The 13,414-nt window shown below is 44.6% G+C and overlaps 1 protein-coding gene across 5 annotated transcripts in view; it reads right to left on the reverse strand.

The window, feature by feature from the left end:
* RASSF3 (Ras association domain family member 3) overlaps positions 1-13,414 on the reverse strand; it is a 197,475-nt gene that overhangs the window by 58,039 nt on the left and 126,022 nt on the right. The window contains exon 1 of one of the 5 annotated variants that reach the window (XM_075856902.1): positions 2,830-3,234. The exons of the other annotated variants lie outside the window; for them this stretch is intronic. Within the exon in view, the coding sequence (XP_075713017.1) occupies positions 2,830-2,952 (123 nt within the window). The 5' untranslated portion in view covers positions 2,953-3,234. Of the gene's footprint in view, positions 1-2,829; positions 3,235-13,414 lie in introns of those variants that run through there. 5 annotated transcript variants of the gene reach the window in all.

Consider the following 13,414-nt stretch of genomic DNA (forward strand, 5'->3'; position numbering starts at 1 on the left):
TACAAATGGACACAGCCAGGCCAGAAATGCTGATGAAAGGGCGAGCAGGTGCTTTAAATAATAATAGCCACTCCCACTAGTCTTGAGGGGAGTGGTGTGTGGTGCATGGGATGTGTAGTAAGAAATAATAAATGAATAGTGTGTGTGCAAGTGTAATACTATAAGTGAAATATAGGGGGCAGTAATAAATGAAGTGCCTCAATAGAAATAAATGGATAATGGGGTGCAAGTGTGTGAGACATGGAGGGATAGTGTGTACGTCATGAGGCACAACGTGTATAGCCAGGTAGAAGCCTATTTGTGACGCCTTGATAATTCATAGAGCGAGCTACCCTGCTTGCTATGCCAAACAACAACACACCATGCTCTCCCAGCATCAAAGACCCGGCTGTGTCCAAGAGAAGCGAATATACATAATAATGAAAAATACCTGGGGTATTGGTAATCATTTTGGCCAAAAGGACGCAAGCTCGCAATCCACGACAAGGATCCCCAGACTTGCGAGTCCCTAAATCCTAAACTGGAACAGAACGTTCCTGATGCACAAACATCTTTGATGCTGGGAGAGCATGGTGTGTTGTTGTTTGGCATAGCAAGCAGGGTAGCCCGCTCTATGAATTATCAAGGCGTCACAAATAGGCTTCTACCTGGCTATACACGTTGTGCCTCATGACGTACACACTATCCCTCCATGTTTCACTCACTTGCACCCCATTATCCAGTTATTTCTATTGAGGCACTTCATTTATTACTGCCCCCTATATTTCACTTATAGTATTACACTTGCACACACACTATTCATTTATTATTTCTTACTACGCATGTACACCTTCCCTCAATTTCTTGGGCAGTATAAAACGATCAGCCCACTGGTAGTTTTCAGACTGATCGCTACACAGGGCAACGATAGGGAACCAGCATAAATTCAACGGATCACCTGCCCAAGTAAAAGGGCCGTTAGGCTATGTTCATACGTAGCGTAAACACTGCAAAATTTCGAACTGGATTTTATGTGTGGAAATTCCGGAGCATTTTCACAAGATAAGTTGTAATGCTGCAGATTGAGAATCCGCGGTGCCAGTCAATTCCCAAATTTCTTTTCTGCGTAATTTTTCCGTATTCTTTGCTGCTACTGTAATATGCTAGGGAATCTCCACACAGAAAATCTGATCCTAAGTTCTGCAGTGTTTGTATAAATAAGGGCTCAGAATCCATGTTCACCACAATGCCACATGCATGGCCCCTGTTCTGCAGCAGATGGAGTCCCCAGGCCTCTGTATTACATTACATCTATGGGCAGGCTACGTGTCACCACCGTATGGTGCCGCATGCCACCCTCTCATGAATCTGTGTCAGTGAGGAAAAACAAACCTGAGTACCTTCATATAAAATCGGAGGCACAATGAGCCCCAGCTGCCTACGGGTGCGGTTTTATTTGCTCTTATCGAAGGCTCAAACAGTGGACGCCATAGCAAGAGTTCTCCCATCAACCCCGCCATAGCAAGAGTTCTCCCATCAACCCCGCCATAGCAAGAGGTCTCCCATCAACCCCGCCATAGCAAGAGGTCTCCCATCAACCCCGCCATAGCAAGAGGTCTCCCTTCAACCCCGCCATAGCAAGAGGTCTCCCATCAACCCCGCCATAGCAAGAGGTCTCCCATCAACCCCGCCATAGCAAGAGGTCTCCCATCAACCCCGCCATAGCAAGAGGTCTCCCATCAACCCCGCCATAGCAAGAGTTCTCCCATCAACCCCGCCATAGCAAGAGTTCTCCCATCAACCCCGCCATAGCAAGAGTTCTCCCATCAACCCCGCCATAGCAAGAGTTCTCCCATCAACCCCGCCATAGCAAGAGTTCTCCCATCAACCCCGCCATAGCAAGAGGTCTCCCATCAACCCTCATTGGAGTCTTTAGGATACAGCCACAAATGCCACATTTGACTCGTATTTCAACAGCGCAATAATGCGCCATGGAAAACTTTTAAATATCGAATAGGAAAATATTACGCAAGTCCGATTCCTAAATCCCTCGCGTCGCACAACGTAGCGTTTATCGCATAGGATAACATTGTAAAGCTTTCTGTAGTGTATTTTTTTACTGTGAACATGATAAAAATACACCATGTGACTGCACCCTAAGGCCCCATGCACACCAAGTCCTGGCGGCTCCGTACTAGGAAACCGAACGGTCTTTGTGTGCCCACACCGTACGTCAGTCTCTCTCATGGAGAATACAATTTCTCTTCTCTCAGGTTTGTACATAATACAAAGCAAAAAAAATACAAATCTATGAAATCCTAGGCATACGCCTCCACGAGCGCCCTATCACCCAGGACCTGATGTTTGCACTGTACAGGACGACGTGGATTTTATATTGCCCTTGTAATAAAACTTTGATTGAACCTAAAAATGAGTCTCCACATAACCAGGGTCACATGCTGTGTTATACCAATCTATCGCAGAAATGCCCTGCCCGGGAGAAGGACGAGAACAACTTCACCATTTACACAAAAAGCCATATCCCTAATGTCGGTACAACGAACACTGAACGTTCTATATCCAAGATAGAACACTAGTTATACAGGAGAATGGAGCGGGAGTCACAGCATGACAGAACCATCGCCTGTGCCGAAGAGCGGAGCAGCACTAGTGCCCGGCGTGTACAGGACGGTGAAGGGCACCCGGGGTGACACCTCAGACTCTCCTGACGCCCACACTTGTTGAGACCGTCCCTGGTCATCAATAATGCGGAGCACTAGGCGCAGCGCAACTGTAACGTAATCCAATAGTGGAACAGATGGCTACACGCAGCGCAGGGAGGACACTCACATGCTGGCCCCGGGCTGCCTTCCACGGGCTTCGTTTGAAGGAGGTCTTAGCGGTGAAATAAAACTCTTCGGAATCCTCCTCCAGACTGCTATATCCGCTGCTCATGCTGCTACTCCACGTCATCTGCCTGACCCTCGTGTGGATGAAAGCGCCCACGTCCACTACATGCTCAGCCACCCGACCGGGCTGTTCTCCGCCGGTGACACACTCTAATGAGCGGCTCTCACGTGGTAAACTAATCAGCAAACGTGTGTAAACGGGCGGGCGGTGCCCAAAGGTACGCTGGAAGCTATGCCCGGCCGGGTGAGGAATGAAACTCTAGAGAAGTCAGCACACGTCCACGAAGTAATCCGTATCTGCCTGCTGGAGTGGTTAATTTCCTGCACTCCTCACGAACCATGCACGCCACGCCTCCTACAATTTAGTGCCACGCCCACACTGCACACCAGGTGATGCACACCCCTCACACTGACACACCCTGCTGCTCTATGTGCACAACCTTCACATATGTACTGTATGCACACCCCTCACACATGTACTGTATGCACACCCCTCACACACACTCTATGTACACCCCTCACATATGTACTGTATGCACACCCCTCACACACTATGTACACCCCTCACATATGTACTGTATGCACACCCCTCACACTGACACACCCTGCTGCTCTATGTGCACAACCTTCACATATGTACTGTATGCACACCCCTCATATGTACTGTATGCACACCCCTCACTTATGTACTGTATGCACACCCCTCACTTATGTACTGTATGCACACCCCTCATACACACTCTATATGTACACCCCTCACATGTGTACTGTATGCACACCCCTCACATATGTACTGTATGCACACCCCTCACATATTTACTGTATGCACACCCCTCACACACTCTATATGTACACCCCTCACATATACCCGATATGCACACCTCACATATGTACTGTATGCACACCCCTCACTTATGTACTGTATGCACACCCCTCACACACTCTATATGTACACCCCTCACATATACCCGATATGCACACCTCACATATGTACTGTATGCACACCCCTCACATATGTACTGTATGCATACCCCTCACATATGTACTGTATGCATACCCCTCACATATGTACTGTATGCATACACCTCACATATACTCGATATGCACACCCCTCACATATGTACTGTATGCACACCCCTCACATATACTCGATATGCACACCCCTCACATATGTACTGTATGCACACCACTCACATATGTACTGTATGCACAACCCTCACCTATGTACTGTATGCACACCACTCACATATGTACTGTATGCACACCACTCACATACTCTATATGTACACCCCTCACACGTACTCTATATGCACACCCCTCACACATACTCTATGAACACCTCATAATGTACACACCTTATGACATACTGCTTTTCTGTTTGCATACACCTCACATGTTTTGTATGCACACCCCCTCACACTGACACACCCTGCTGTTCTATATGCACACCCCTCACATATGCACACACCTCATAATGACATACTGTTATTCTGTTTGCACACACCTCATGTTTTTTATGCACACCGCTCACATATGTACTGTATGCACACCCCTCACACTGACACACCCTGCTGTTCTGTATGCAAACCCCTCACATATGTACTGTATGCACACCCCTCACACTGACACACCCTGCTAGTTTGTATGCACACCCCTCACATATACTCCATATGCACACCCCTCACATATACTCCATATGCACACCCCTCACATATGCTCTGTATGCACACCCTCACATATATTCTATATGCACACCCATCACATATGCTCTGCATGTAAACCCCTCACATATGTCCTGTACGCACACCCCTTACATATGCTGTGTATGCACACGCCTCACATGTTTTGTATGCACACCCCTCACGTAAGTTCTGTATGCACACCCCTCACATATGTTTTGTATGCACACCCTTCACATATGTTCTCATAATGACACGCACTGCCGTCTTTTGTGTACATCCCTCATGGACACACTAATATTCTGTATGTTCACTGCTCACATATGTTCTGTATGCGCACCCCTCACATATGCTCTGTATGTACACTCCTCACATATGTTCTGTATGTACACCCCTCACATATGTTCTGTATGGACACCCCTCACATATGTTCTGTATGTACGCCTCTCATATATGTTCTGTATGTACACCCTGCTCTTATATATTCTGTATGCACATCCCTCAGATATGTTCTGCATGTACTTCCCACACATGTTCTGTATGCACACCCCTCACACATGTTCTGTATGTTCACTGCTCACATATGTTCTGTATGCGCACCCCTCACATATGTACTGTATGCGCACCCCTCACATATGTATTGTATGTACACCCCTCACATATTTACTGTATGCACACCCCTCACATATTTACTGTATGCACACCCCTCACACACTCTATATGTACACCCCTCACATATACCCGATATGCACACCTCACTTATGTACTGTATGCATACCCCTCACTTATGTACTGTATGCATACCCCTCACATATGTACTGTATGCATACCCCTCACATATGTACTGTATGCATACCCCTCACATATGTACTGTATGCATACACCTCACATATACTCGATATGCACACCCCTCACATATGTACTGTATGCACACCCCTCACATATACACTGTATGCACACCACTCACATATGTACTGTATGCACAACCCTCACATATGTACTGTATGCACACTACTCACATACTCTATATGTACACCCCTCACACGTACTCTATATGCACACCCCTCACACATACTCTATGAACACCTCATAATGTACACACCTTATGACATACTGCTTTTCTGTTTGCATACACCTCACATGTTTTGTATGCACACCCCCTCACACTGACACACCCCTCACATATGCACACACCTCATAATGACATACTGTTATTCTGTTTGCACACACCTCATGTTTTGTATGCACACCGCTCACATATGTACTGTATGCACACCCCTCACACTGACACACCCTGCTGTTCTGTATGCACGACCCTCACATATGTACTGTATGCACACCACTCACATACACTATATGTACACCCCTCACACGTACTCTATATGCACACCCCTCACACATACTCTATGAACACCTCATAATGTACACACCTTATGACATACTGCTTTTCTGTTTGCATAAACCTCACGTTTAGTATGCACACCCCCTCACACTGACACACCCTGCTGTTCTGTATGCACACCCCTCACATATGTACTGTATGCACACCCCTCACACTGACACACCCTGCTAGTTTGTATGCACACCCCTCACATATACTCCATATGCACACCCCTCACATATATTCTATATGCACACCCATCACATATGCTCTGCATGTAATCCCCTCACATATGTCCTGTACGCACACCCCTTACATATGCTGTGTATGCACACGCCTCACATATGTTTTGTATGCACACCCCTCACGTAAGTTCTGTATGTACATCCCTCACATAAATTCTGTATGCACACCCCTCACATATGTTTTGTATGCACACCCTTCACATATGTTCTCATAATGACACGCACTGCTGTCTTTTGTGTACATCCCTCATGGACACACTAATATTCTGTATGTTCACTGCTCACATATGTTCTGTATGCGCACCCCTCACATATGCTCTGTATGTACACTCCTCACATATGTTCTGTATGTACACCACTCACATATGTTCTGTATGGACACCCCTCACATATGTTCTGTATGTACGCCTCTCATATATGTTCTGTATGTACACCCTGCTCTTATATATTCTGTATGCACATCCCTCAGATATGTTCTGCATGTACTCCCCACACATGTTCTGTATGCACACCCCTCACATATGTTCTGTATGTTCACTGCTCACATATGTTCTGTATGCGCACTCCTCACATATGCTCTGTATGTACACCCCTCACATATGTTCTGTATGTACACCCCTCACATATGTTCTGTATGGACACCCCTCACATATGTTCTGTATGTACGCCTCTCATATATGTTCTGTATGCCCCTCACATATGTTCTGTATGTTCACTGCTCACATTTGTTCTGTATGCGCACCCCTCACATATGCTCTGTATGTACACCCCTCACATATGTTCTGTATGTACACCCCACACATATGTTCTGTATGGACACCCCTCACATATGTTCTGTATGTACGCCTCTCATATATGTTCTGTATGTACACCCTGCTCTTATATATTCTGTATGCACATCCCTCAGATATGTTCTGCATGTACTTCCCACACATGTTCTGTATGCACACCCCTCACATATGTTCTGTATGCACACCCCTCACATATGTTCTGTATGCACACCCCTCACATATGTTCTGTATGCACTCCCCTCACATATGTTCTGTATGCACTCCCCTCACATATGTTCTGTATGCACTCCCCTCACATATGTTCTGTATGCACACCCCTCACATATGTTCTGTATGCACACCCCTCACATATGTTCTGTATGCACACCCCTCACATATGTTCTGTATGCACACCCCTCACATATGTTCTGTATGCACTCCCCTCACATATGTTCTGTATGCACACCCCTCACATATGTTCTGTATGCACACCCCTCACATATGTTCTGTATGCACACCCCTCACATATGTTCTGTATGCACACCCCTCACATATGTTCTGTATGCACTCCCCTCACATATGTTCTGTATGCACTCCCCTCACATATGTTCTGTATGCACACCCCTCACATATGTTCTGTATGCACACCCCTCACATATGTTCTGTATGCACACCCCTCACATATGTTCTGTATGCACACCCCTCACATATGTTCTGTATGCACTCCCCTCACATATGTTCTGTATGCACTCCCCTCACATATGTTCTAAATCTACCCCCCCCCCACACACATATGTTCTGTATGTACACGCTTTACATTGACACACACTGCTGTTTTGTTGTATGTTCCCTATGCAAGCTGTGGATTTTCAAATCTGCAGCTTGCCCGGTCTCAGATTTTTTTTTACACATATTTCACATATGTGACGATCGGGACTTAGCCTAGAACACCTATGGGTAAGATCATCAGAGTTATTTTTATATTAGGGCCTGGTTTAGACCCGTTATTCACATCTCCTAATGCTTGTCTTTAGGAATACTTATTCCTTTCTAACAGTGTCAAAGTAGGAGATGAGTTATTATCATGTTATGACACACTAGTGATGGTCTTGCCATAAAACCTATACTTTATAGAGGTTTTCCACATCCATCTTGGCTTTCCTGCTCTGTCTCTATGTCATTTTATTGGAGTTTTTTCTAATTGATATATTCCTTTAAATGTTTGTCATTTTGTATATTTAAATAAAGTTTTGTATTGATACTTCTGATAATACTGGCTAAAGACTCTGTTTCTCTTTTGTCTATATGAATATTATAGAGTTGCCTTATTAATATATGTGGGAGGATGTTCTTTGGAACATAACCTAGCCCAATAACACTGTTTGCTCTTGGAGACCATTAGTTATAACATATTTCACATTACAATGAAAAGAGTGAAATCTTCAAATCTGCAGCAAAATACATGCAAATTTTACAGTGAAACATGACAAAAAAGTATAAAGGAGCTTAGTTTCATTTTAAATGTTTAATGTGCCCCTCTCAGGTTCACTTTCAATAGTATAATGTGTTCAGGTAGTTTTGATGCCGTTTTTTTAGGCCAAAGTAGGAGTGGAGCATAGGCCAAGCAATTTCTTCTATGCCAACTCGGCCAACCATGGTCCTTAAAAATAACCTGTCAGAAGTTTTGAGTTCTCAAAACTGCTGACAGGGTGATATAGGGGAAGCTATTTCAAACATACCTATTTTCTCAGTCATACTATATGCATGACCAAGAAAATTGTGCTGTTTGATTCCCACAGCATGCCGATCGCAACTGCCACTGAGGCGGGACTTAATGTGCATGGTAACCCAATTTAAGTGCATGACAAACAGTTCTTGTACAGACGTTTCCAGAGGCAGTTTAGAACTTGGGTAGACAATATAAACACATTAGTAAATCAGTTCTATGAGTTTGCTTGGCCTCCACTTTGCAGCTAAGCTGAGCTTTCCACTTCATAATAATAGTACTTACCAATAACCAGGCAGTTTGATTAGGGAAGAGATTTGATTATACAGAGTCGCTGAGTACTTCAGTATGACCCTTACTACTGTTTTGCATGGAGATTGCATGATTGTATTTAAAGCAGAGGTCCCCAACCTTTTGTAGGTTGTGAACCCAGACCCTAGGCCCTGCGCGGTTCCCTAAAATTCCTGCCGAGACATATTTTGTTTCTCGCTTCTGCAGCCATCCCCAGCCTCTGCAGCAACACAAGAAAATTCAGACCACATGCTAGACCCTTAAAGAGGCTCTGTCACCAGATTTTGCAACCCCTATCTGCTATTGCAGCAGATAGGCGCTGCAATGTAGATTACAGTAACGTTTTTATTTTTAAAAAACAAGCATTTTTGGCCAAGTTATGACCATTTTTGTATTTATGCAAATGAGGCTTGCAAAAGTACAACTGGGCGTGTTTACAGTAAAAGTCCAACTGGGCGTGTATTATGTGTGTACATCGGGGCGTTTTTACTTCTTTTACTAGCTGGGCGTTAGGAATGGGAGTGTATGATGCTGACGAATCAGCATCATCCACTTCTCCTCAGAACGCCCAGCTTCTGGCAGTGCAGACACACAGCGTGTTCTCGAGAGATCACGCTGTGACGTCACTCATTTCCTGCCCCAGGTCCTGCATCGTGTCGGCCACATCGGCACCAGAGGCTACAGTTGATTCTGCAGCAGCATCAGCGTTTGCAGGTCAGCGTTTGCAAACGCCGATGCTGCTGCAGAATCAAATGTAGCCTCTGGTGCCGATGTGTCCTCGCTCGTCCGACACGATGCAGGACCTGGGGCAGGAAGTGAGTGACGTCACAGTGATCTCTCGAGAACACGCTGTGTGTCTGCACTGCCAGAAGCTGGGCGTTCTGAAGAGAAGTGGATGATACTTCTCGTCAGAACGCCCAGCTAGTAAAAGAAGTAAACACGCCCCGATGTACACACATAATACACGCCCAGTTGGACTTTTACTGTAAACACGCCCAGTTGTACTTTTGCAAGCCTCATTTGCATAAATACAAAAATGGTCATAACTTGGCCAAAAATGCTCATTTTTTAAAAATAAAAACGTTACTGTAATCTACATTGCAGCGCCTATCTGCTGCAATAGCAGATAGGGGTTGCAAAATCTGGTGACAGAGCCTCTTTAAATAAATTAAAACCCGACGACTACATTAAGTCAGACCCCTAAATAAATTCAGATCCTAGACCAGACCCCTAAATTCAGACCCTAGAATAAACACAGACCCAGGAATGAACACAGACCCCAGAACTCGTAGATTATTACAACACAGAACAGACACCCTAACTAAATACAGATCCTAGTCAAGACCCCTAAATACTGATCCAGAAGCCTAAATCAATTCAGATGCCCGACCAGACGCGCTAAATAATTACTAAACCTATAGAAAAGACAAGTCTAATAACACCAATATTAATATAAAATGTATACATTTTATTAATGTATCAATCTAAAAACAAACATATAAAAAGCAGAGATGATAACCACAAAATGTGGTAGAATGAGGACCAGGCAACAAGTATAGGGTACATAGGCATAAATATGCATTAGATCATGACAGTCTCCAGCACTAGAAAAAAATAGCCATTCCCCATTAACTGTACTATACTGTATTATATATGATGGAATTATGAAAAAAAAAATATATCTGTATTATGAGGAGTGCAACAAGTGTCTATTAAAACAACAATATATAATATTACTATAAGTGTATACAGTGCATACAAGACATAGAAAAGTGCATGTAACTTACTCATGAATATATGGGGACTGAAAGAAGGCTGCCTGGCTATACACCCCGATGCGCGTTTCAGCTGTGGAGCCTTTGTCCGGGGGCGACACAAGAAAATTCAGACCACATACCAGTCCCTTAAATAAATTAAAACCCCAGACGACTACATTAAGTCAGACCCCTAAATTAATTCAGACCCTAGACCAGACCCCTAAATTCAGACCCTAGAATAAATACAGACCCAGGAATAAACACAGACCCCAGACCTCGTAGATTATTACAACCCAGGACACCCTAACCTAATACAGACCCTAGTCAAGACCCCTAAATACAGATCCAGAAGCCTAAATAAATTCAGAAGCCAGACCAGACCCGCCAAATACAGACCCCAGACCAGACCCCCAAAACAAATACAGACAACTATATTAACTCAGAACCCTAAATAAATTCAGACCCCAGAGCAGGCTCCTCACTTCAGACCCCAGACAAGACCCTAGAATAAATACAGACTCCAGACCTCCTCGACTATTACAGACTCAAAACAGACACACTAACTAAATACAGACCCCAGTCCAGACCCCTAAAAACAGATCCAGACCGCTAAATAAATTCAGATGCCAGACCAGACCCACTAAATACAGACCCCAGACCAGATCCCCTAAACTAATACAGACCCTAGATAACTATATTAACTCAGACCCCTAAATAAATTCAGACCCCAGACCAGGCCCCTCAATTCAGACCCCAGACAAGACCATAGAATAAATACAGACCCAGGAATAAAAACAGACTCCAAACCTCTTCGACTATTACAGTCCCAGAACAGACACCCTAACTAAAATACAGACCCTAGTCCAGTCCCCTAAATACAGATCCAGACCCCTAAATACAATTTAGATGCCAGACCAGACCCCTACATATAGACCCAAGACCAGAACGACTAAATACAGACCCAATCAACTAGCCCCATACCCCCTAAACATAGACCACAGACCCCTAAAAACGAATACAGTACCCAGACCAGACCCCTAAATACAGACCCCACCCCGGACCCCCTAAACTAATACAGACACCTCACCAGACCGCATACACTTACTATACATAGCAGCTCACACTCTCCTGTGGAGCCTTGACGTTCTGCCTTTTGGCTTCAGGATCTGCACACATATGGTCATGTTGACTTAAAGAGGCTCTGTCACCAGATTTTGCAACCCCTATCTGCTATTGCAGCAGATCAGCGCTGCAATGTAGATTACAGTAACGTTTTTATTTTTAAAAAACGAGCATTTTTGGCCAAGTTATGACCATTTTTGTAGTTATGCAAATGAGGCTTGCAAAAGTCCAAGTGGGTGTGTTTAAAAGTAAAAGTCCAAGTGGGCGTGTATTATGTGCGTACATCGGGGCGTTTTTAATACTTTTACTAGCTGGGCGCTCTGACGAGAAGTATCATCCACTTCTCTTCAGAACGCCCAGCTTCTGGCAGTGCAGATCTGTGACGTCACTCACAGGTCCTGCATCGTGTCGGACACATCGGCACCAGAGGCTTCAGTTGATTCTGCAGCAGCATCGGCGTTAGCAGGTAAGTCTGCTGCTGCAGAATCAACTGTAGCCTCTGGTGCCGATGTGTCCTCGCTCGTCTGACACGATGCAGGACCTGTGAGTGACGTCACAGCAGTGATCAGGCAGAAGCTGGGCGTTCTGAAGAGAAGTGGATGATACTTCTCATCAGAGCGCCCAGCTAGTAAAAGTATTAAAAACGACCCGATGTACGCACATAATACACGCCCACTTGGACTTTTACTTTTAAACACACCCACTTGGACTTTTGCAAGCCTCATTTGCATAAATACAAAAATGGTCATAACTTGGCCAAAAATGCTCGTTTTAAAAAAATAAAAACGTTACTTTAATCTACATTGCAGCGCCGATCTGCTGCAATAGCAGATAGGGATTGCAAAATCTGGTGACAGAGCCTCTTTAAGTGTACAGTTCCTGCACAAAGCAGTTTTGGGGCATTTTTTTTACCGCGAATCGTCGCGTGATTCGTCTAACTGCCCGTATGGTAATTCGCCACCACGCATGCCACTTTCATACGCGACAAAATGGTGTTGAGCCACATCGAAAATAAAAAAGGGAAAAGTCCTATGAAAGATATGACCAATTGACATGGCTTTTACCCTCGTATTATCTACCAGTGATATGGCTTTGATTCTAGTAACAGGATTTACTAAAACTATGATAACCCTGGTGCCACTAATGCATAATAATATCGGCATCAGCTAACAACTTGAAAGTCACACACAAGTGGCCACTGGCTTAAAGAATATCTACAGTGAAACTTAAAAACTTCACAGTGCTCTTAGATCTGCATTACATTTGCAGTATCTATGGGACGTTTTTTCCTTCATAGCTCAGCCATTTGGGCTGCAGACATCTCCTACTTCTCAATTCACTAATAGGAAGTTGTTATCATTGTCTTCCATGTTACAGAGACAGTGGTGCTGCAGCCCGGTCACTGTCACTATGTCTACAAGCCTGCTAGCTCACATTTCACTTCCCCCTCCACCCCTCCTCTTACACTGCAGATAGAGAGACTGCCCGCTTGAATCAGTGCCCATGCTGCTGTGATCACATGACTTTATTAGCTAGCAATCCCCCCCCCCTTTAC

This window comes from Rhinoderma darwinii, chromosome 3, assembly GCF_050947455.1.
Source record: "Rhinoderma darwinii isolate aRhiDar2 chromosome 3, aRhiDar2.hap1, whole genome shotgun sequence".
NCBI classification, from domain to species: domain Eukaryota; kingdom Metazoa; phylum Chordata; class Amphibia; order Anura; family Rhinodermatidae; genus Rhinoderma; species Rhinoderma darwinii.